Source organism: Peromyscus eremicus, chromosome 7 (genome assembly GCF_949786415.1).
Source record: "Peromyscus eremicus chromosome 7, PerEre_H2_v1, whole genome shotgun sequence".
Taxonomy (NCBI): domain Eukaryota; kingdom Metazoa; phylum Chordata; class Mammalia; order Rodentia; family Cricetidae; genus Peromyscus; species Peromyscus eremicus.
Window position 1 is genome coordinate 113,354,698 of NC_081422.1, and position 25,734 is coordinate 113,380,431.

General features: G+C 53.1%; 1 protein-coding gene across 7 annotated transcripts in view; it reads right to left on the bottom strand.

Annotated features, from left to right (window-relative positions):
• The window catches only part of Scn5a (sodium voltage-gated channel alpha subunit 5), an 80,790-nt gene extending 68,442 nt beyond the window's left edge, over positions 1-12,348 (bottom strand). For all 7 annotated transcript variants that reach the window (XM_059268885.1, XM_059268883.1, XM_059268889.1 and 4 more), the window contains exons 1-4: positions 12,044-12,348; positions 9,737-9,855; positions 1,500-1,589; positions 104-232 (exon numbers count right to left, since the gene is read on the bottom strand). In XM_059268885.1, the coding sequence (XP_059124868.1) occupies positions 104-232; positions 1,500-1,589; positions 9,737-9,855; positions 12,044-12,316 (611 nt within the window). In that variant the 5' untranslated portion in view covers positions 12,317-12,348. The remainder of the gene's footprint in view (positions 1-103; positions 233-1,499; positions 1,590-9,736; positions 9,856-12,043) is intronic.
• Positions 12,349-25,734: the final 13,386 nt, after the last annotated feature.

The following is a 25,734-nucleotide window of genomic DNA, read 5'->3' on the forward strand; positions in this document are numbered from 1 at the left end:
GAAAGCCTGGGACCTGTGGGACCTGTGGGACCAGGCACAAAAACCCACTCCCGCCCTACATAGCTGGTGTGATGCACCCTGGTGCGATGCTCTGGATACTTACGCCATGACTATCACACTGAAGTCTAGCCAGTTCCACGGGTCCCGAAGGAAGGTGAATGCATGCAGGCAGAAGCCTCGAGCTAGAATCTTGACCAGAGACTCGAAGGTGTAGATGGCAGTGAAGGTATACCTGGGGAGAGAGGCCAGGGGGGCTCTCAGGGGGCTGGAGCGCACGACTGGGTTCATAAGCTTCCCCACAAGGTGTAAGCCCCGGGGCAGCTCCTCACACCAGAGCCATCACAGCGGGCTGTGCCCCGTGATAAAGCTTTAGTAAGGGCTGCAGGTCTGTGGCAAACATCTAGCCAACAAGTCCACCTGACTGTTGGCTTTACAGAGAGACTGTCATGTGTCTAGGGAACTCTTGGCTTTCTCCCTTGCTGGAAAACCCCTATATACTCCTCACTCCACCTGGTGGGGGGGGCATGTTACGGGCATATGATGACTACCAGGTCTACATCATGGGACACCATGGATAGGGAGAGTCACTGACCCATGTTTGTGGGCTCTCTACAACTGGCGATGGGAACCAGGAACACCCTCAAGTACCTACAGGGCCAGGGTTCTAGCTGCCTACCCTAGGCTGGAGGGAATGCAGATCTAGCATATAAAGCTGGTGTGTGCTTCCTGCCGTCAACAGTCTGAGGAATCCAAAATGCCTGTGTGCCGGGGCTGGCCCATGGGCTGGGAGAAGCTGGTATCTTAGGCTTCAGAGCAGCCAGACACAGCCATGGCAACACCAGCCCTGAGTGGTCCTCTGTGCAAGCCACTCTTGTAAGAGAGGCTGCTGTGCCTTCTAGAGATTTCCATAAACCAGGAGCTAAGTGTGGTAAGGGCCTGCCAAGTCTGCTTGGATCCGGGGGAATTAGACATTTCTTCAGGAGGGAAGACTCTGAAGCAGTGTTCTAAAGCCGCAAAGGGTTATGGGAGGCAAGACTTGGGTGGGGACCAAGGCAACGGTGTAGCACTAAAGCGGGGACAGGCCCTGCCTTCCTGCCAGCAGGTCCCCCTGCTACATGCCACATTAGTCGGACTCCAATTCTTGGTGTGCCCATCTTCCAAACGGGACGGGGCTGTGCTAACCCCCTTGTGTGTGGAGGCATTAATGGAGAGGATGCTTACTGATCTTGTGACAGAGCCCGGCATGTCCCTCTTGGGGGGGCGGTGTGACAAAAATTCTCCATGTTGCCAGTTTTCAGAGCTTCCACCTCTAAGGCCACAAACTTAGAACAGGCATGTGGCAGGGCTGAGAATGCAGGAGGGCAGAGGCTGGGAAAGGCCACCCTCCACAGGGTGGGGCTGCAGGTGTGCACAGCCTCTGTCTCAGACAACTCCAGGGCCCATGGCCTGGGACAGAAAAGGAGGAATGAGGCAAGAGGAGGGCCCTTGAAGATACTCACTCAACATATTTGGTCCAAGGCGGAGGGTCGTGCTGGGCCATGAACACACAGTTGGTCAGGATGGTACACATGATGAGCATGCTGAAGAGCGTGGCACCAGAGTCAAGGAAGCCACGGGAGGACCTACTGACAAGTGCATATTAGGGACCCACAGAGCAAGCCCTGGGAGGGTGTCACCCACAGACAGACATGGAAGGGACAAGACACCATGGGAAAACTACCCCTCAAGCCACACAAGGGGCCCCCACAGAAAGCCATGGGAGGGACTGTAGGAAGCCATAGAGATGCCATCCACAAATCCACAGAGGGAGCCCAAAGAAAGCTGTGGAAGGGGCCTATCAGAAACCCACGGGAGGGGTCAGCCAAGCCGCCATAGCCGCTGAGGGGCTGGCCTGGTGTTGTCCCGGCCAGGCCAGGGCTTTGACTCTTCTGGACCAAGCCCTCTACAGAGCAGTCTGGTCTCTGTCCCCTCCGGGGCGTCTGCTGCGAGACCCTGCCCTTTTCCATAGCAGGCACCAGACTAACTGGAGAGCACATCCTCCACAGGGCTCTCTGTGGGACCCCGTATGGAGTGAAGGGGCACCCCAGACCTTGGGGTTGACTCCTGTCCCAAGTCACACGGGAGGGAGACACGCTTTACACCCTTTTCAGCCCGTGGCTCCTCACAAATGAGGATCATCTGTCCTTTTGCTAGAAAGGGGGCTCCGCAAACACTAGCACTGTGTCCTGGTTACCTTTGTGGGGCCTCGGGTATTATCTAACCCCCCCTGGTTGTGTGTCCTAGCTGTTGCTTCAGGCTGGATAAAGCTCTGTCTGACCTCTGCAAGTTAGAGAAACAAGGATCAGACCCTGAGCCTCAGAGGGAAGGGCACCCCAGGAGCCTGGCTGCACCCACAGATCCCCTCCCTACCCCGGAGAGAGGCTACACGGACCACTTCCTATGGTTGCCTCCAGGCTCGGGACAGCCCAGCCTCAGCCCTGAGCACAGCTGCCAAATGGAGACTCCCAAACGCAGCCCCAGCCGGACCCCAGGCTGGCACTAAGCCGTGTACTGCTCCGAATGGGGTGTGTATACGTGGGGATCCAGCCAGGTGAGTGCTCCTTCTACCTCCAGGCTTCCAGAAAACCCAGTTAATTAGAAAAGCAGCCTCCTGTTTACAATTCTGTAGTTTCTCATGAAAAATGAGAAGTGATCAGGCCCCTTTATCAACTCAGGGCTAGCCTACCAGACTACTAATCATCCAGGGAGGGCAACTCTCCAGGCCCTGGGGTCCTTACCTCGGTGTGGTACACAGCTGTGGTTAGGGCCACTGTCATGGTTAGCTTTAACTGCCAACTTGACACAGCCGAGCCATAAGAGGAAAGCCTCAATTGAGGAACTGCCAAGATCAGACTGACCTATGGGCATGTCTGTGGAGGACTGTCTTGATGGATCAGTGATGTAGGAGGGCCCAGATCACTGTGGGTGCAGCACCCCAGGGGAAGACGGTGGTCCTGGGTTATATAAGGAGTCTGGCTAAGCAAAAGTCTGTCTGCAAACCAGCAGGCAGCATCCTCCATGGTTTCGGCCTTATGCGCCTGCCCTGGCTTCCCTCAGTGATGGACTGTAATGCACAGACTGGAATAAACCACCCCCCAGCTTGCTTTTCGTTGGTGTTTCATCAAAGCAACAGACATCGAACCAGAACGGTTGCCATGCCAGGCCTGTCTTCCTGTCTTTCAGGGTTCAGACACTCATCAACATCCCATCCCTATCTCTGACACATCTCCACACCCAGGCTCTGTGATGAAACTTCTCTCACTGGGTGAACCATTTACAAGCCCCTCAACCAGCTTCATCCATTTCTAAGGGTTCACTGCTGAACTGCAGGAATCTCAGAACATTCTTAAATACATATGGGGATGGTGCCAATGGCAGATGTCCAATGAGTCCCTCCTAGGAGCCAGGTTCTGTCCGTGAACCGACCTGACTCCTAATAACCCTACGAGGTGAGAACTTTGCCTCCATCTAAAGAGATAAGAAAACTGATGCATGAAATGGTCAAGTTGAAGGTCACTGCAGCAGGCAGGCTACTGCCCCAGAGATGCCCATTCCTGAGTCCCTGGCAACCATTTCTCTGTTTATTTAGATGTGATAAGGCATTGCAGATGTAATTCTATTAAGAACTTGAGGTGGGAATCACTGTTTTCCCGGATTATCCAGTTAGGGTCAATGCCATCCCAGGGTCTCTATGACACAGAGGGGCAGGTGAGTCTGAGGCTCCTGACTGGTCAATGCTTGCTTACAGACAGAAGATCATGAGCTCAGGAATGTGAAACAGCCCAGGAAAAAGAAAAACCTAGAAAAATATCTCACCCCTAGAGCCTCCAAAAAGTAATAAAGTCCTGCTGGTACCTTGATTTCCACCCAGCGAGACCCTCCAGAGCTGTAAAATGCCATGTGCTCTGTGATGCTAGCGTGTCTGTGACCATGAATCTCAGGGGCACCTGGAGTTACCGCGGGAACACTGATGGAGGATGGAGCTGGCCCCATCCACACCACATCCCGGGTTCAGGAGCCAACGGTCACAGACTTGCTGCAGGAGGAATTCAGCTGCCCTCTGTCCACTCTCTTGCCTCCAGAACAGAGGACTTCATGTTAGTTACAGCCCTCAAGCCTCACCTGACGACAAGTATGCCATTCCTTACCTGCCCCCCATGGTGCTGTACAAAAATCAAACCAGGCAATTGGCTCTTTTAAGTGGCAGGAGAGTGCCGCACAGGAGGGGCAAGGAAATGATGTTATTCTGTGTGTGCATATCTGTGTGATGGTGTACATGTACACGTGCGTAGGATGCACACATATCTGTGTGATAGTGTACATGTACATGTGTGTATGATGCATGTAAACTAGGGGATAATCTTGGGTGCTGTTCCTCGGGTACCATTAGCCTTTTCTTCTTGAGAAAGAATCTCCCACTGGCCTGGAGCTTGCCAAGTAGACTAGGCTGGATGACCACAGCTCCAGCAATCTGCCTGTTTCTGCTTCCTTAGTGCTGGGATGACAAGCCTTTTTACACAGATTCTGAAGATTAAGCTCAGGTCCCCAAGCTTGAAAGGCAACTACTTTACCAACTGGGTCATCTCAGCAGCCTTTATGTGTCATTTAAAGAGAAAATTTTTACCTGGCCACGAGTGACATCAGAGATATGTCCTGAAACACTACAAAATTGGACATTATGCCTCTAGTGGGGCTGAGCAGGAGGGCTCCCTGGAGGAGGCAAGTAAGGCTACTCATGGCTTTTCCAGCAGCTGCCAGCCCAGACAGTCCTGGTGACTGGCATAGATGGAGCTTGTCGACCCTTCTCTGTAGAGTCAGGATTTTTCCACTCTGGGTGGACCAGGCCTCTCTACAGAGAGCGGCTATGTGGACAGGCTGATGTGGACACCCTCAAGGATGTAGCTCGGCAGATGAGCACAAACTGGAACATTAAGATGAGGGAAGTCTGGGGACACTGTCTAAGTTTTCCAGATCCAGTGATGACCTGGGGTGGGGTGAACCAGGCCCGTCCTTCCATTTACACCTCAAAATTGTCACCTGGCTTCCTTGGCTTTGGGGATGGCTCTGACGCTACTCTCGTTGGTTTTCTGTGTGTGACGAGAGCCATCTCTCCCTACCTAGACCAAGGTCCTAGTCTTCAGGCCTTCTCCCTAAACACTCAGGACCCCAAGGAGCCCAGCATGGGCCAATGCCAGACTTACGAGTCACCCAGATTCCCAGACTGGACACATCTGTTTGTACTGCTTGCTAGTTTCAGGCCAGTATCAAGCTGGTCCTTTGTGTGGGCAGCGGCAAAGGCCAGCTCTACAGGCCTGTGCACAGCAGAACATCTTCAGCCCTGTTGTGTCATTGTCCCAAACACCCACTCCTAGCCTCACAATTAAAATGCCAGCAAAGGCTGCCTGCTCCACAACAGAGAAGGCCTGACACTTGGGCCACATAAGTCTTCAGCTCTAGGAGTCAAATCTCCCAAAGAGGAGGGAATTAACCATGGGCGGATACTGTCATGGGTTTGTGCTATTCAATGAACATGCACACATGTTCTCTCTCTCTCTCTCTCTCTCTCTCTCTCTCTCTCTCTCTCTCTCTCTCACTCACTCACTCACTCTTAATTTGATTGCCCATTTGAATCTGGTAGAGAAACGTGGGAGGGTTTTGTGAGCAGATCCTGGGCACTGAGGAAGACAAAATGCTTCTTGGCATGAACATGAGGTCTCTCTGGATGTGACTGCGGTGGAATTCACAGTTCTATTAGTTTCTTTTATTTAATCATGGCAGGGACACATTCTGCAGGATTATAACAAAAACGCATAGGAACAAACCAATTCTACATGCCCATATTTACTTTTCCAGCTATTTCCCAGGGATACACCACAAGCTCAGAATAAAGTTCAGAGCCCAACAGAATGATGGCACCAGCCTGTCACACCATGAGCCTCAACTGTCACAGAAGACCAGGCTGCATTCTTGCCTCTCTTTAAGTTTGTCTTTGCCCAGCCTGTCCAAAGAGCATCATATACAGTTCTGTACACATACAGACGTAGTGGGTATTTGAATGGATGTGAAAATTTAAGCACAGTACAATTTCACAACTGAAAGCTTAGACTATTCACCGTGAGCCAGGCATGGTGGTCCATGACTTCCTGGCTCTCCAGACGTGAAGGTCAGAGGACTCTGAGTTCTAGGTCAGCCTGGGATAGATAGTGAAACCTTCTGCAAAAAGCTAAAAACCCCAACAGAACTGCTTTGTGTTTCATGGCATGGTGGCTCACATGTTTAATCCCAGCGTTGGGGAGACAGAGGCAGGCAGATCTCTCTGAGTTCTAGGTCAGTCTGGTTTACATAGTGAGTCCTGTCTCAAAAAACAAAACAAAACAAAACAAACAAACAACCTGCACTGTGGTTGCTAGTGGGCACAGGCTCAGACCACTTTGGGGGGTGGGGAGGTTGATGGAATCTTCTAGAAGTAGGTAATGGTGATGATTGTTTAGCCTTACAAACACACTGAAAAAAAAATCACTGAATCACACACTTTAAAATAAAGTGTTTTATAGGCTGGAGAGACAGCTCAATCGTTAAAAGTGTGCACTGTTCTTGCAGAGGACTCGAGTCAGTTCTGAGCACTCACACTGGGCAGCTCACAACCATCTGTAACTCCAGGTCCGGGGGGATCTGATATCCATAAGCGCGCCACACACACACACACACACACACACACACACACACACACACGAGAGATAGATAGATAGATAGATAGATAGATAGATAGATAGATAGATAGATAGATGAGAGACAGAGACAGAGACAGAGAGACAGAGACAGACACAGAGACACACAGAGAGAAACAGAGACAGAAACAGAGAGAGACCCAGGGACAGAGAGAATTATAAAAATAATAAAAATATATCTAAAATGTTTTATGATATGTGAAGTAGATTGCAACTTTTCAGAAGGAGACAGTGGGGAGCGTGTGGATTCCTGGGTCTTTAGCTGGTGGTTCTGATCTAGAACAGCCTAGAAGTTTAAACAAACTTCCTGGGTGACATGAAGTGGAACAATTAAACGCAGATTCTGAGGTGGGTCCCAGGGTTCTGCAAAATCCTAGTGATGCTGAAAGGCTGGTGGGTACACCATCACTCTGAAGGGACCGAGGGGACTGAGGGGATTGGGAGGTGGGCTTCCAAACGCCACAGCTCTCTACAGATCTCAGCTGCTTCTTCCACTAGGTGGTGCTGTCACGGATTATTATCTCAGTCCCAGGTAATGGAGTACTTACTACAGCAGCCCCAGAGCCTAGGGTAGGGCTGCTCACACACTTCCCTGGGCTGGCTGCCTTGGGGGAAGCTGGTCTTGTCAGACAGGACCAGCAACTCACAGCACCAGAGCCACCACCCAGCGCACCCTCTGGCTGGGCTGAGCACCCCAACGGCCCCACTTTGCTCTTCATCTGCTTTCCGATCTCTCATATGCCCTAGCAAGTCCCAGCCCAGTGACTGGAGAATGCCATGGGACCCGAGCTGCCTCCCTGGAGATTTTTGTGGCTGCCAAACACGGTTGGGTTGGTTAGCTACCTGGAGAAGCAGCCCCGAGTGAGCTCGGAGGATGCTTTCGGGGTGGCCACACCCCTACAGCAGGCTAGAGACCAGCCCTAGCACTAAGGAAACGGTTTTTCCTCTTCCTTCAGCTCTCTTCTTCCAACAAAGCAGTGAGCACACTCACTTAGCTCTTAGGGAGCTCTTAAGGGGAAATGCCCATTCAGAGTGGGGGCAGATGTGGCTGGGGAGGACTTGGGGAGCTCTGCCCAGCCACTTCACTATCCCCACAACTGGTCCCAAGCATCATCTGGAGCTCAGAAATGCAACTGAGATTCAGAATGGCACTTCCAGGCCTTGGAGTTGGCTCAGTGGGTAAGGACGCCAAGCCTGACAAGCCAAGTTAGATTTCCCACATCCACATGTCGGAAAGAGGAGACTGACTTCTGCCCGGACCTACACACACACACACACACACACACACGCCGTGACGTGCGCATGCTTCCCCCAACATCACAAGTAAATACATAAATGTAATGAATAATAATAAAATTAACAGTGGCAACGACAGAAAGCCAAAACCAACCAACCAAACAACGGGGCTGCCTACAGGCACGCCCTCATCCAGGTCACCAGGGGCCATGGAAAGGGCTTCCCAGGTCCTCATGGTAAAATGTGAATGTCTCTGCCTTGGTGGATGGCACCGTCCCTCTCTGAGACTCCTCAAATCCCTTCCTCCGAAATCCAGGGAAGACTGAGCCGGTGGGCTGGCTCCGTGCAAAGGCACCTGCTGTCAACCTGACCACCCACGTTTGATCCCCGGAACCCGCAATGTGAAAGGAGACGACTAACTCCTGCAGTCTGTTCTCTGACCTCACTTTCCCCGTACACGTGAAAACACAGTAGGTAAATAAACATTCTTATACATGAAGTCCAGAGAAGGGCTGGTGGCCCTCTCCAGCCGCTGCCTGAACTAGGACCCCCGAAGCGGGCTTGGCGCTCTTTGTCCCACGGCTTCATTCCAATAGCTGTCTGCAGGCGGGAAGCATTTCTAGGCTGCAGTTTATGTAATTGGACGCTAACCAGAGTTCTTTGAGAAGCTCTCAAACTGCAAACGTTTTGTCAACACCTGGTTCAGAAGCAAGCACTGTCTCCTTCGAAAGATGCCCACGTGAGAAAAAAAAAAAAAAAACACAACTGGAGGCCTTTTTACCAAGGGATGGCTTTTCCCTGGCTGAGCCTCTGTGCAAGGGGCAGCAGGAGGTGGGGGTGCCCAGGGGTGGGGGTGGGTGGGGGACAGTTGGAGTCATTAGAGACAGGGTAATGTTAGGGTCTGTAAGAAGTCCCATAAAAGACTACCAATCGTGTATGTAACCAGCAAGAGTGTTTAACAAAAAAAAAAAAAAAAAAAAAAAAATCCCAGCATCCCGGGGTCAAACCATCTGACAAAGTGGGAAAAGGGTGACCCCGAGAGAAGCGCCTTTCAGCAGGGTTAGGGGATTCCAGCTGTGGCCAAGTGGACTTGGAAGTGGTTGTGTACAGACTCACTGGTACAGGAATCATTTTATGACTGGCTCATGACATCTGGTCAGCAACTCTGGTTGCAGCATCAGGGGTCTGTCTGACTGAAAATAGCAAGAACAGGTCCTGCATTCGGCCAGGTAGGATCCTGATTGGCTGCCAGACTGGACATACTTCCTGAGGGTCTGATGGAAGCCAAATATGAGTCAACATAGGGTGGTGGGGGAATATGGGGCAAAGGTCTTCGCAAACTGGCCCCTGGAAACAAAACAAAACAACCCAACCAACCGGCCCTGCTGGGTTCAGTCCCGTTCCAACAGGGCCGGCCACATCAGGGAATGTGATCAGAGACATCATCTCTCTGGACTCCGACTGCTGCTTCAGGGCTATTTTTCCTCTTGAAGCAGAGGGGATGTAAGGGCTTCTCAAGCTTCCCTACACCCCAGGACTCGCTAGGGTCTTGTTAAAGAGCAGGGACTGTCTAGGGCGATGGTCAGGGTTCTATTTTTCTAATCAGCTGCTGGTGGTGACCATACTGCTTGTCCCAGGAGCAGTGAGGGGCTCAGCACCACCCTCCCCTGAGCACAGCACCTGTGCATTACCTGGGACAGATGCGGACAACAGGGATTAATAGCAAAGGATATGAATGTACCAGAATCTTCACGGCCGCTCTGCGCACGGGGTGGAAGGGGCTGAGGATGTACAAGGCATTGGTAGCACTGAACCGGAAGATGGTTTTGCCCTTATTCAGCACGATGAAGGTCTGTGGACACAGGGAGACAGCTGTCATCTTGGAGCCCTCCGGCCACGGCTAAGGAGTCGGGGGAGGAGTACAGTCCCTTTACTGTGGACCCCCATGTCTGGGCCATGAGTGAAGAGGGGAGAGGTGGAAGTCTGGGTGATGCCAGGTTGGCTGAGATTCACTTCAGTTTCAGGATTACCATCTCAACAAGGGGCCTTTCAGCTGGGTGTGGTGGCACATGCCTATAATCACAGCCCCTGGAAGGCTGAGGCAAGAAGATTCCCCTGTTCCATGCCAGCCGCTTCCACAGCTGAAGCCGGTAAGGCTCAGGGATGCCTCCTCCTTACTCTTCCCCCACACTGCACAGAACTCTAGCAGAGAGGCCTGCCCAGAGCTCGGTCAGCAGAGACATACAGGTGAGGAGGTAAGGCAGCTAAAGAGTCATCTGGGCTTTCCCTAGGACCCAGTCTGCCTGAGGTCAGGCAAAGGTCAACCTCCTACTCACACACAACCTAGTGTCTCCTTCTTGTAGGGTTATGAGCAGCCCAGAGTGGCCTGGACTTCGAGGTTTCTAGAAGATACCTGTCTATGTGGCCTAATGGGGTGGGGTGGCTGTGAGAGTCTGCAGAGTGGAAGCTGGAGCCAAAGGCAGCCAGTATGCCAGAAGCATGGCGAGCAGGGAAGAGAGATCGCTCACCTCCATGGGCTGAGTGGATGGGACAAAGCTCTATTATCTGGGCTAGTGGGACAAGGTGAGCAGATTAGAGCCAGAAGTTCCATGAGGGTGCCTCCCTCCCTCAGCCAGGGTCAGCAAGGGGCACAGGATGGAGTCTAGGGTACTAGCAAACCTCTGATCAAACATTCTCAGATACACAGAGACAAAAAAAGATGGTGTCCTTGGCTCCACCCACACAGACTGCTGGGGGTGAGGGGCTCCAGAGGCTTGAAGCCCACCCAACCTGGACTCCATCCTTAGGTCACCTACTGTCCCTCTACTGGTCTAATCTGACTCCAACCTAATCCTTTCTGTTTCTCTCTCAGTGACCTAGACTCTCTCTCAGCCATGTCCCTAACCCCAATCTGACCTAAGCCTACCCACTCACTCACCCAAATTCTACCTTTTGGCTAATAACCCTGACCCTACTCCAGTCACTTGAACCAGCGAGCTCTGGAAGCCCCAGAGTAGGTCCAGGTCAGCTTTCCTGACTGTATAGACTGAGTGTGTGTGGGTCCCTTCACAGCCACAACTGATCACACATGGACCCGCAGATATGAACACACACACAGACATGCACGCTCTTCGTCTCCCAAACACTATCTCAAACCATGGTGACAGACACACGGACACATTACACAGGTCCTCACACTGACTACAGTTATCTTTCTGGCTCCACAGGTGTTGCTTTGCCCTTAGCTTGGAGCTGGCCACAGTAACCCTAAGAGCCTCCTCGGTCTCTGGTGCCTGGCCTTCAGGAAAGGCCTTCCTCCCGATTCCAGCCCATTGTCCCGCCACCGGCCCCCACAGTTAGGCCCAGAAGTGCGGACACTTGGGTGAGCACCCTCTGCCTCTGTAGGAGCCCTATGTCTGTCATCTTGTTTGGTGAAAGATGGTGACCTGTGGTCTGCGGAGGAGTCCAGGGCAGGGCCTTGGGAGAAACAACACTCCCCTCCCTCTCCCCCACCACTCCAGGCCTCACCAGTCATGGCCTCCTCTTCCCTCTCAGTCTTCCCGTGCCCTCTGTGGTTCAGGGAAGGCTATAAGGCCCAGGAGACAACCACTGTGGCTCAGCTTGAACCAGCTGGCTCTGATGCTGCTGCTGGCTAATTCTCTGGGCTGCCAGAGGGATGGGAGGAACACATGCCACTTCTACTGAGGAGGGAGACCACTTGGGGATTCATTCCAAGTGCCCACGCGTCTGGGGACAGGAAGGAATCCCCTAGAGGTATATACCAAAGCACTCGACAAGAAGGCAAGAGTTCAGTGGTCCTCCCACCCCCAAGTTAGGGGCCCAAACACCATTATTTATGTCTTTATCCCAGAACTCCAAAATTAAGGTGACTGGAATACAGATCAGTGGTGAGTCACTCCCCCAAAGCCCAGGGGAGCCAGCCCCACACAGAACTCCACAGAAGCAGAGCCCCATCTGCCTGCTGCCTTCATAGGAGCTACCTAGGAGGGTGAGGAGCGTGCTGAGGGGGTGGCAGTCACCTTCTGGGTACTATAGAAAGGGTCCAGGTCTTCCAGAGGCTCCCCAATGAGCTCTCGGGGTGGGTTGCCATAGAGATCTGGCAGCTTTTTGGAGGCCTGTAGGTCCAGCTGGGGCCGGGGAGCCTCCTCCTCTGGCAGGCCCTCACGACTCTCCTGTGATGTGGCCGAACCTCGGGCCTGCTTTTCCGCCATTCGCTTCTCGATGGCCGCCAGGGACTCCCGGGTGAACCTACGGAAGCTGCTGGTGCCCCGAGGTAACAGGAAGTTTGCCATCTTCTCATCCTGCTTCTGGGGGCACAGGCTTCTCCTCAGGCTGCCTGGGGGGAAGCTGGAAGACACAGACACGTGTGTGATGGGGTGCCACAGACAGAGGGCAGGGGAGTGGGCTAGCTGTGCTGCTGCAGAAAAGGACATAATTTGCAAATGTGCACAGGGTCCCCAGCTGCCAATCACTGAACAGGCACACATGATCGACAGTGGCTGGGGTAAACACTTGTGCTCTCCACTGTGGTGTGTGTGTGAGGATTAGTACTGAAGTGGCTCCCCACTCCTGCCCCAGTGTGTGTGTCTGCACACCAGTGGTCAAGGGAAAGTGTGCCATCAAGATAGCACATTTACCCTTCTCACTCCACACCAAAGAAAACGTTTCAGCTGTCCCCTTTCAAGACATTTCCATCCGCAACGGCTCCCTAGGCTCCACGGGACAGGGATGGACAGAGAGGCCATCTGTTTTATCCCAGACCCTGTCAGAATGGGTCTTCTGCTCCCCAATGAAAGGTGAAACATGCGTATGTCAGGAGTTGGCCCTGGATGGGACCAGGTCCTATCCCTCCTCTCCAGGGAACATTCCCAAACTGAGTGCTGTCCAGTTCCCACGGTCCCCATGCTCTCACATGACAGGTGGCACACATCAAGCCTGGGCGTAGGAGGTGGCAACTGAGAGGACATCAGTGTTTGCCCCAAGGGACCGAGGAAAACCCTGTGGGTTTTCAGAAACAGCTGGACAGCAACACAGGAGTTGGCATCCAGATGTTGGCACTCGCGTGTGCACAGCTATGCCGACCTCCTGATGAGGATCTCTTGAGAATCCCCTGGGTGCAGCAACATCCCTAACTAGACTGATTCTAAAGATGGGAAATGTGACGGGGTGCCTCTGGCTCATCACACTGCCCCATCTTCCCTCACCAGAGAGGACAAACAAAAGCTGATCCCAAGGGGCCAGCAGCACCGGAAGACAGTGACCACTGCTGAAGAGGACATCCAACAGGCACATGTGTGTGACGTCAAACCGGGAAAATGTGGCCCCTGGTGGCCTCAAAAGATTCAGAACCTGGTGCAAACACACTCTATGTATGACAGCTAGGCAGGAGAATGCATTCCTGACTGGTTCACCAAAACAGGATGTGGCCAGAGGGCTCCTGACTCTGACACCAAGCTGGGCCGCACCGCTAATCACCACATCAAACCCGGGAACGGCTGGGCACCAGCTCAAGGCGGCAGACCGGACACCTGCTGGAGATCTCTGCCAGGGACACACTCCCTTCCTGTCAGCCAAGGGCTCTGCCCTGATGTCACTCCTGTGGAGCATGTCATGAATGACCCTATAAGCTGCTGTGGCACCCATCCCAGCACATGCCCAACCAGGACCCAGATTTAGGTGCCCTGAGCACCATGGATGCAGGCATTCCGCTGGGTGGCAGGTAAAAAGTGAGCGGACACAACACAGCCTCAAAGACACCTCCAGAGCTGCTGAGATAGTTTAGTGGGTAAAGGCCCTTGCTGTCAAGCCCGACGGACCTGAGTTCGATCCTTGGACCCCCACAAGATTGGTGGAAACAGCTGACTCCTGGTGGATGCTCTGTGACCTCCACGTCTGTCGTGGCAACACATGCACACGTGAGGGGGGAGAGGGGAGGGAGCGTGCACATGAGAATATAAATATAATAAAATTAAAAAATATAGAGAGGGCACCTCTAGGGAATGGGGAGACGGCTCAGTTGGTAAAGTGTTTGCCGTTTGCCGTAAGAGCGTGAAGATCTCTGTTTGGTCCCTAGTATCCACATGAAAAGCTGTGTAAGAGAGTGCCTGCTTGGATTTTAGTGCCAGGGAGGCACAGACAGGAGGCATCCTGGAGTTGGCCAGGCCATCAGCCTAGCCCAGGTCCTAGTGAGAAATCCCAGCTTAGAAAACAAGTTGGACACCTCCTGAAAAATGGCACCCCAAGTTGGCCTTCACATGCTAGCACATATGTGCTCCTGCACTGGGACAGACACACACACAAACTTGAGCATACCACACACATACACACACACACACACACACACACACACACGAGTGGGAGAGAGTGCATCTGTGTATGTGTATGTGTGCAAGAGTGTGTGTGTGTGTGTGTGTGTGTGTGCGCGCGCAAGCATGCGTGTGGACTCCTGGGCAAGCACAGAATGAAATGAGTGTCGCAGAAGCAGCGAGACAGAGGTTCCCTTTACAGCTTCCCATCGGTCTGCAGCTTCTTGTTGGATTGACGTGAAGTTAAAGGACCATCTTCGTTAAAAATAGCAGTGGGAGAGTAAGTCCCCACTTCATAAGAGCCTTTCCCTGTCTAGCCTCCACCTTTAACCGAGCAGGCGGCCTCTATCTCCAACGCTTATCACCAAACGTGAATGGTGATTTTTCTTCCCCCTAGCTGAGGAGAATTTGGGTCATTCTAAACTTCCTTTGCCCCTTCCCCCATGGCTGGCATCCACTATGATGAGCTTGCAAAAACAATAAAATCATTATTCATTTCATGTTGGAAACCGAGAGCCTAGCTGGGGAGACAGTGGGACAGCCCTCTCCACGGGGAGCAATTGCTCCTTCTGTAAACTGGGAAGCTACCCCTTAGCTTGGATTATTTGCTAAAAATAGCGTCCTCTGGATCACAGTATCCATCTGTGTCCACATGCCTGCAAGGGTTCTAGAGACACATGGATGCCCAGGATGTACACACGCTGGCAGAAGCGTGTGTGTACAAGCCTGCACCTGCACATGCATCTGTCTCTGTAAAGATGTGTTTGCAATTTGTATTGAAATAAAGGATTCATGCAGACAGATGCTAGGGAGTGCACAGGTGGGGGAATTCTCACAAGCTGAACCTCCGTGGTAACCAGCACCCAGATGGAGAAACAGCCCACCATCACTCTCTTGTGCCCCTCCAAACACCAACATCAAGGGTAGCCACTCACTCCCTGACTAAGGGTGTGGGGGAGTTTTGTCTGTTTATAGAGTTTGGGGGTTCTTGGAGGGACGGGGAAATGATTTGGGGGAGGAGAGATGATATCTCCTCATGAACTCAATGAAGTATTTCCTTCATCTGTGAAGGGAACATTAACATCCATGACCCAAAGACTCGGTCTCACAACCCTGTCCCATCACGGCGGCTGTGGCTACCTCAGATATTACTGCCCACAATTTCAATCATAGTACTTCCAATTCCTGCTTGATCCCATTTAAAACATTAGAGAGGCCCACACACCACTGAAGACAGTGTTTTAAGTGTCCCAGCAGCTCTATTCAATACAACTGATTCCCTTTTAATGCTACATATTTTGTCTCGAAAACTGTGATTCCAAGATGGCCTCTCTCAGTGGGCAGAGAACTCCAAGACTCCGGTTCAGTCCCTGTTTAGTTACTGACCCACCCTGGGGTCCATCTTCTTTAACTGTGGGCAGGAGGACCCTCTGAGTGCCTCCTGGAGTTCCTGGATGCCTTTCCCATGATCCACCACGGTGGGTGTCAGTCTCTCCCTGGCTCCCTGGGACTTTGGAGCATCCCTGGTCAGGGCTGGAGACAAGCACTGCTGACTCATCAAGGGAGAAACCTAGCCTGGGGACCCAAGCCTGGGGACCCTAGCCTGGGGACCCTAGCCTGCCCTGCCCTCGAACCTGACAGATTCCACTCTGAGTCCTGCTGGGTTCAATAGTGACAGAGCACTTTGGGGGAGCCAGGGAACCTCAAAAACAGCCCAAGGTTAGAGGGCCATAGGTTACCAAGTCCAAGCACTGCCACACCTTTTTGCCCCCTCCACCCCAAGTCCGGCCAAGTGACAGGCTTTGGGTCCCAAGGAGGGTTAGCACCCACACCCTGGGGAGGCCCTGGCACCAAGGCCTGTCTGAACTAGATTCCAGATGAAGCCTAGCTGCCTCCCAGCAATAGGGCAGCCTCAGGTTCCAATGTAAACCTGCCTAGAGTGGCCTTTGTGTCTAGGCTACTCCTGGTGGGCGGGCAGGATCGGCTTTCTCTTGTTCTCCTGCCTGCACCTGGCCCTGGCCCCGCCCTTCCTCCAGCAGCTCAGAGCCTCCACCCCGCAAGGCCTGGTGGAGCTCAGCTGCAGGATTACAAGCTGCCAGGATGAGGGGGGCAACAGAGTGGTCTGAGGGTGCCCAGGGTGTGGAGGCAGGAAGAAAACACAGGGGAGCAAGCCTCTATCTTCCAGCTCCCTAAGCTGGGAGGCTATGGCGGGTTTGGTTCCAAGGTGACAGTCCCCGCGGCACAGCAGGCAAGGTCAGCATGCCACTCCCCTGCTCCAGGGCAGCTTCCCCCCTGTGGGCGCCTCTCTCGGCACTGGCTCTCCGGCTGGGGTTGCTTCTTCTAGCTGACCCCTCTGCCTGGGGCAATCTCCCCTGTCCTCTCAGGCGTCCACGCCATCCTAATTACATCCCTCTACCTCAGGTCACAGGGCACGTGCCTCCCTATGACCCACCAACTGTGGTGTTAGTGGGAGCAAACGGTTTGGCCTCCTTCACACTAGCTCATACCGGCACCCTTTCTGGCCATGTGCCCTCCACCTTCACTCTGTGTTTCCTCCTCCACTTCTAACAGCCCAGGACAGGCTCCTAACCACAGCCTGGATTGTTGTGATGGTTAACAGCGCCAACTTGACAGAGTTCAGAATCACCTAGGAGACAAGTCTCTGAGCGTACCTGTGAGGGGTTTTCTAGACTGAGTTCACTGGGGTGGGGAGACCCACCGTGCATGCTGGTGGCACCATTCCACAGGATGACTGAAAAGGAGAAAGGTGAGCGGAGCACCAGTGTCCATCTCTCTCTGTTTCCTGACTGCGGATGTCATGTGACCAGTGACCTCGCTTCTGCTGCCATGTCTTTCCCTCTGTAACAGACTCTATCCCTTGAACTGTGAGCCAGAGTGATCCCTTCCTTCCTCAGACTGCTTCTTGTTAGGCGCTGATCACAACAGCAGGCATATTAACCACTACAATGACCATGTCCCCTCAGTGGTCACGTTCCTCTCCTTCCCAGTCTGTGACAGACATTTCCAAGCACCGCCTGTGTCCTGGGTGACAGCTCTTCCTCCTCTGCACCTCCAGCTGGCTCTTTTCCCTTTTAGACTTCCCTGGCCGCTAACAGTCTCTGGGGATAAATCTGTCCAGTTGAGCCTGGACGTCTCAACTTAGGGCAGGGATAGTAGGTTCTACCCTAACCTGCGGGACAGTGGGGTGGAGATATTGTAGGGGAGTGAACACCATGCCTGCTTGGAGCAGGCTCCCACTGCATGGGCTTTCCTGAGGCTTCCTGAATATATGTGGCTCATGCCAGTGGCCAAAGATGTCACTGAAATGAACACACATCCTAGCAACCTAGAATGCAGTTGTGGGTACTGTCCCTGTCCTTAGGGTCGGGGACCAATGTCAGGTTGCTTAACTTGTCCTGCTCTGCACAGGACTTCGCTGGCTCTAGCAGGAACTCGTAGGATGCCCACCGCGGGGTGAGGAAGGAGGCAGGCCCTCCCTGCCTACTTCAATCCCAGAGCCTGAAGGCAGGCTCACTCCAGCCTCCTGCCTGAGTCATGTCTGGCATTTTGGTCGCTGTGGAATCAGAGTCTCTGGAACCCAGCATGCAAAGGATATTCTTTGCCATGTAAATTTATGCACAACCCTCTGTGGAAGTGGTTCCCAGGCTTCCTAGGAAATCTCTGGGCTTCCTCTGCTTTGCACGCCTTTCTCCTGCTTGACAGCCCCATGACCTCTGGCCGGATGACCTACCACCCTGGCACCCATCCTACCTACCCAGGTCCATCTTCCCTGGCCCTGGTACTCCCCTTCTGCCTGCCCCTGGGTGCTAAAGAGGACGACTATGGGAAGGGTGCCTGTAACCTCAGAGCAGAGACTTGCACCCAGAGAGAGGGGCCAGGGCACTTGTGACTTCCTGAACATGTCCCTTGTCTTCCATCAAGCTGATGGTGCGTGCCAAGTGGGATGTCTCTTGCCCACTGGGTGTCACCCCATGACAGTCCCCCACCCAAGACTTGTGGCCAATGCATGCACCAGGCAACTTTGTTCCTTCCTTCAGGAGGACATACTAATACCTCAGCTCACTCATTTCGCTAAGTGAGCCAATGAGCAGGCATTAGGCGCCCACTGTATGCACGGTCCTACAAGGATTTCAAAGGGTGCTTCCCTAGATGATGGTTCTCAGGTCAGCTGTGGTGAGTGATCAGACGGGAAAAGGCCACAGCAGCACAGACTCCATGCTGACCTGAAAGGACATTTTCCTATCCAGACTTGCTGAGGCTGGTAATGAGAAATGACCGTGTCCCGAGACCCTCCCCCATAGCCATCTCTGCCTCCTCTTCCGTGGCTCCCCACCCTGCACTTCCCTCTCTTAAGAGATTTCCTGTTCTTATATGGAGTGAGGAAGTGATTCCGGCTGTGGCTTGGAAGCCAGCCCATGCAAGTGAACCTGGGTCCCAGTCACTTGCTTGCCAGATGGCCTAGAGTGAGTTAATCTTGGTTTCCCCATCAGTCAACACTTCCCCATGGGGATAGGAACTGTTCCTGGAGACCAGACATGTGGTGCATGCCTTTAATTCCAGCACTTGGGAACAGAGGCAGGTGGATCTCTGTGGGTTTGAGGACAGCCTAGTCTGCATAGGGAGTCCCAGAACAGCCAGGGCTACATAGTGACATAGTGAGACCAAGTCTCAAAAAGTCGAGAGAGAGAGAGAGAGAGAGAGAGAGAGAGAGAGAGAGAGAGAGAGAGAGAATCAGAGACAGAGAGACAGAGCACTCCTATTTCAGAGGGCTGTTGTGAAGTATGTAAGTGCATTGCTGATACTTTCTGGGTCTCGGCCACTGTACAAACGCAGCGATCACTAGCTGCTGTTGTCACTGTGGGCTCTATCATTACCAAGTGTCATTTAATCCCAAGGAGCCATAAGAACGACATCATTGGGCAGTTTTGTCCTGTGAACATCAGTGTGTTTACACATACCTAGATGATGCAAATCAATCACTGTTTTCATGCTAAGCGCACACTCTACCACACAACGGTTCCCAGAACAGAACACCCTAAACTCAATGTGGCCTCAGTGCCACATGGATAGGCGACACACACAGACCGTGTGAGGCACAAGTATAAAGTAGCACTGCCGAGGTGGTTCAGTGGTTGAGGGTGTGGGCTGTTCTTACCAAGGACCCGAGTTTGGTTCCCAGCACCCATGCTGGGTAGCGTCTCTAACTCCAGCTCTAGGGGATTTGATGATGCCCTCTTCTGGTCTCCATGGGCTCCTGCATGCATGTGTGAACATAACCTCACACAGGCTCATCCCTACACACATGAGTAATAAATAAAAACAAAATCTTGACCGTATACAAGCTAGTAACATAGTTGCTTATGTTGCCAAGTATCCCACACTATCCAAAACTGCACATATACTTTATGTCTGCAATATAGGTTTGCTTCCACAGCAACACACACACACACACACACACACACACACACACACACCACACCACACATATACACCACACGCACACCACACCCACACACACCACACATACACACCACACGCACACACCACACACACACCATACACACACACACACACACACACACACACACACCACACACTCCACACACACCACACATACACACCACACACACATACACACCACACACACACATATACACCACACACATCACACACATACCACCATGCATACACACAACACACACACCACGCACACACACACCACACACACACACACACACACCACACACATCACAAACACCACACACACCATACACACATACCACACACACCACGCACACCCCCCACTCTCCCCACACACCACACATACACACCACACGCACACCATGCACACCACACACCACACACACACACACACACACACACACACACACACACACACACACGAGAGGACAGCAGCACACTGTGACATCAGGACGGCTACAGCATCACTAGGTGGTAGGCATTTTTCAGCTCCTTCAGAATTTCCAGAGACCATGGTCCTCCGTGTGGCCCGTTGTTGTTGGGAACACTGTCACACAGCATGTAACTACATTATTGTTCTCAGGGAGGGCCAGCTCAGTGGGCCTCCTTCCACATCAGACCTCCTTGGCTGTCTGTCTGCTGTCTGTCTGTCTCTTTCCTTCTAAGTCCTTGGTACACTGAATCCCCCTATCACCTGGCAGAGAACTGATTTACACATACACTTCGGCCCTGGCACTCAACGTGAGCTCTCGGAGCAGGGAGGAACAGACTGGATGGTTGAGGGGATAGTAAATGAGTGCATAGTCAATGCTGACTAGTCACAAAGCCACAAGTTGACTCTGGCCCCTTCCAGGGGGTGGACATGGGGCTAACAGCCACACCAGCATTGTCTCATATCTTTGTGAACCTGGTACTGGGTGTGTGTGTGCGTGTGTGCATGTGTGTGTGTGTGCGCTCGTGTGTGCACACGCGAGCGCGCATGCATGCGTATCTGCAAGTGCTCTTTTGGATTACAGTATTTTATCTTTGCTGCAATCCCAGAAAGGGAGGAGGGCTTATCTTCTTTCTTTCTAGGTGAGAAATCTGACACTCAGGGATTAGGAAGCTCCCAACCAGGGCACTGTTTGTCTCCCACGTCTATGGCCAGAGCTGGGAGGAAGGACATGGCTGGCTTGTAAACACCCATCTGAACGGAGTGTGTGTGAAGGGGGGCTGGCTCACCCCAGGAGGCTGGCCTATGCCCACACCTGGGTAGATGCCGTTGGCACTTCTGCTGACAGAAGCGATTCTCTGGCAGTTTCCCTCTCAGCTCTGGCACTGTCCAACCAAGTCGTCACTCACTTGCTGTGTGTAGCTATAAGGGCTGAGGACAGAGCTACAGTGGACAGACAGGGGCTGCGTGACCCCACTGTGCAGGCTCAGCAGGAAATAAAGAATGCCGACCAGTCCGTTCATCATTTCTAATGTTGATTACAGTTAAATGTATAATATTTAACTTGATAAAATACCCGATCAAAAGAAACATGTTAAAATAACTTATTTTTACCTTTTTTTAAAGTGACTGCTAGACCCCCAAACACGTGACTGGCATTCGGGGATCCTGTTCTATTCTGTTGGACACCACTGCTCAGCAAGTAGACTCTACAAGACCCCACCCACTTCGGCATCAGACTCAGGCTGGCCTCTGGAGGTGGGGATGCGGCCATAGGAGGGATTGAAACAGACTTGTCTTGGTAGAGCAGAAAGTGGCCACCTGGTTTCTGGCAGTGGTTATGGGCGGCCATGGAGGCTAAAGCCACAGGTTGGGATGATGGGGGAGTCAGGGGGAGAGGTCGACAGCATGTTCACACCATCCCTCCCGCCCAGGCAATTATCTGTACAGCCCCAGCTCTCTGGGGCTGCTGCTTGGACAAAGGCTCCATGGGGGTGCCAGCTGGTGCCCTGGCCTCTGCATTCAGAGGTCCTGTTCCCAGATCAAAGGCACATTGACACGTCCTTGCACCCGGGCCTCTGCGAACCTGCTCCCTGCTGGCTCCACTCCTTAGAGGTTGCTGCAGAGGTATTAACCCTGCCTAGGCCAACACACAATGAGGAACAGGGCAAGTTTGAGCAACACTGCCCCCCCACCTCCAGAAATCTCGGGGAAGTCCTGGCCAAGCACCCCCATCCCTCCCGAGGCGAACATGCCCACCCCAGCTTCTGGGGATGCCCTCATTTACATACATTAGCATCTCATTTATTCCAGCACCAGGCTAAGTCTGCTGACAGGAAAAGCTGATGAGCTGCAGCTCTGCAGAAGTGAATCCCCAGGCGGGGACAGAACCCAGCTCCTCTTCAAGGCGGCTCTGTCCAGGGCTGGGCGCTGGGGTGGCGTCTGGATTATTTGGTCCTACCTGGGATTCACCCGCCGGCCAAAAACAAACCAAGAGTTCCCCTCCTAACCTTGCCTTTTTCTCTTCCCCCTCCCTCACAGCAAGCATGGGGCTCCTCCATTCCACCAACTGCTTGGCAGTGTCTAGATGCTAGGTCAGGGGAACGTGGAATCCCCAGGATTCCCCCTAAACACACACACACACACACACACACACACACACTGCAGTACACAGTGAACACAGCACCCTTCCCCCATGCCCAACTGTCCTCCTCAGCTTTTTCAAAGGCCCATGCACACAGGATCTCTAAGGGCCCAACGTTGCCCAGCCCTGGATCTCCAGAGCAGGGACAAGGATGCTCTAACGCCTCGTGACCACAAAGGGGTGCATTTATCCCAGACTCTGCCCTGCTCAGGCTCCAGCAGACCCTCACAGTACACAGGCGAGAAGATGCCACCAGCATCCCGACTCTGCCTGGTAAGGTTCCTTCCCACTCCTCTTTCTGATACCTTAGCTGAGAAAGCCTTCGCAGGGGAACTATGTACGGATGCCATGGCAACTGAGGCATTTATGAGGCACCTACTGTGTGCATCGAAGAAGCTATACATGCCCCCAGAGGAACCTGGGAGGCCTTCCCTCTGAGGTCTTCTGTTGCCCAGAGGGAGATGAACTAACCCAGAGACAATGAATTTATCCCACCAAGGCGTTCAGGATATATTATAACCAAACATGTGACCCTCTTCCTTCCTGCACCTTTCAATTGAAGTAGAATTTAAACTCAAGAAAACACATTCATGAAGTGTGTACAGTTAGGTAAGTATTGACAACTGCGTACACATGGGTAAAGTGCCACCCCAACTAAGACAGCAAACAGTCCCTTCATCCCCTAAAGTCCTCGCTTCTGTCCCTGCCAGTCAACTGCTTAGTGCCTACCAGGTAGATTCATTCAGCTTCTTGCAGAACATCACAAATATACGTGGCTGTTTCGGGCAAGCTGCTTCTCATTTGTGGGTGAGAACACTTTGAGCTTCTCCTGCCTAGTGGCTAGAAGTGAGCCATGTGGGCACAAATCCTTAATTCCATCAGAAGGTGCCCGCTCTCTCTGGGGGCAGCAGGCTGCAGAGGCTCCTTAGGAGGATTTTTGTCTCCTCGCCTTGGACAGATTCTGAAACGGAAGCTCAGCAATTATACATCTAATCGGCACTCGGGCTCGGTGAGTGAGTGGGGGCTTTCCCTGGGTTTCCAGCGCTGTTGGCAACTAGCTGTCACTTTATTTAACTGGCAATCTGGGCTGCATCCGACCCAAGTGCAGTGGTGGGGTGGGCGCTGGGCGCCTGCGCCTTCTGCTCAGGTCTCCCTCTGGCTGTGTGGGTTGGTCTCTGTCCCTCAGCCTCCCTGCACTTCCATGCCAACTGGTGACCCAGGGTGGGGCCTTGGAAAGGAATGGGCTGGACTAGGCTTCTTCTGCTTAGTTGGGTAGCCAGAGGGGTTTGTCTGGGTCCCTTTCCTGGACCAACGATGCTGGGCTTTAATGCCAAGCAGGAAGGACTGATTGCTGAGGCTGGTCCCTCCCATAGCAGGATACCCCTGTCCTGAGATCAGCTCTCCCACCCAATCTGCCTCAGATGCAGCCTACAAACTGCTCTAGTGCCTCAGCTGTCAGTCAGGCTGCTTCTCCCCGCCCGCCCGCCCTATGATCTCTTTGAAAACCACGTCCAAAGCCAGCCCTTCCTCTTCCTGGGACTTCTAAGAATCCATACCTGCCAGAGAGGGGTTTTCTACCTTCCCCATCCAAGATGAACCTCCACTGTTCAGAAAGCACCAGTCAGGACCGAGGTGCTGACTGGCTAAGGCCTCCCTGTGTCCCTGGGTGACCTTGAGACCCCAGGGTAGTCAGTGCTGTCCCTGGCTGCAGGGGTGTGAGAGCAGCCCTTGGTACTCAGTACACAGGGCTTTCTGAGTGGGCAAGAGAGCAACCCTGGGCCACACAGACACTGTAAGAACAGCTCCATCCCTGCCTCCAGCAATACCCCTGGGGGGACTCCACTTTCCACTGCCTCCCTGGGAGATTTAATGAGAAGGCACCAAGGAGAGAAGGACTCAGGCCTGGAGCATAAACACTCTCCCTACCGACCGACCCTGAGTGCGGGCAGGAGACCCGAGCCCAGCCCCACCCTGCAGCCTCGCCACTGGGCTCCTCCAGGCAGGCTTCCTGTTTTCCACATTGATCAACCCTAGAGAGGGGAGGCTGGACTTCTATTCCCAGCTTGTCTTCTACCAGGTCCTGGGCAGGTCTTTCTGGCCCCGGGGGTGATGTTGGGAGGCTCCAGGGTTCTCAGTGCCTCTGTCTGGCCCCCTGAGAGTTAGAAGACAGACTGAGAAGTGAGCCAAAGAGCCTACATCAAGGCCCCTAAGGTTGTACTGTGATGCCTGTCCCAGAAAGTCTGGGGGTCCCAGGCCCCAGGACTTGACATGGGGTCTCTATAAATAGTGCCAGCACATATTGATCATCTTCAAAAGACACGGTATGTTCTAGACCCACAGGAGAGGAGAGTCGGATCTAAAAATAGCTTCATTCCCAGGAACTGCTGCCAGCGCCAGCCCAAGGAGAGTGGTGTAGGCGCATAGAAGGGGCCGTCCACTGAGGGGGTGGGGTTAGAATGGAGGCTCCGTGTCTTTCCATCCCCATCCTATTCCTTCTGCTCCAGGCACAGCGGACATTCGTGGAGCTGGTTTCTGCCCCAGGGCCTTTGCACAGACAGTGTCCTCTTCAGGATTCTCTCCCCACACTTTTCCTGTTATTCAGGTCCTAGACCAGCTGCCTGGTTCAGATGTCCCTGGTCAGCTAGGCTACACTGACTCACCATCTCTCATCAGGAATCCTGCTTCACCCATTCATGGCACTTGCCACTACCTAAAATTATCTCTGTTTCATGATGCAGTCTCTCTCCACTACTATGAAAACTTGACAGGGCAGTTATTATCCCTGTCTTAGACACCTAGAACCTTCCATGGCACAAAATAGATGCTGAATGTTCTTCCCCTACCCCACCCTCCAGGCTGGATGCCCCAGTCCCTGAACTCTGTGAGACTAGCCTGGCCATCGGACCTAGGCCATTCCTACAGCTGCCCTGATCCCCCAAATGCCCAGCCTCTGCTACGCCTTCTCTTCTCTCTCTGCCTTCCTGTGGGACTTTGACTGGAGCCCTCTTCTTCAAATTCTGTCACCATGGACACCTGCTCTAGGCAAGCCAGTCCTGTCCCCCTGTCTCCCAAGACCACTTTCTGTATACCCTTTCCTCCCTGGAGAAGGGACCCACTCTCCACGCTGACGCAGGTTCCCACCATCACCTTCCTTGCAGAGGCTCGCAGGGGCCGTCTCACTCTGGCCTCTCTGGCCCCGTGGGCGAACTGTGCTGCGTGCACCTCCCAGGACTTCTGGTCCTTTCCTCGAGATTTCCCCCGTAAGCCCTTGCTCAGGCATGCACCACAGGCCCTCCTAGCCTACAGTATCAGGTTCCACCTAAAGCT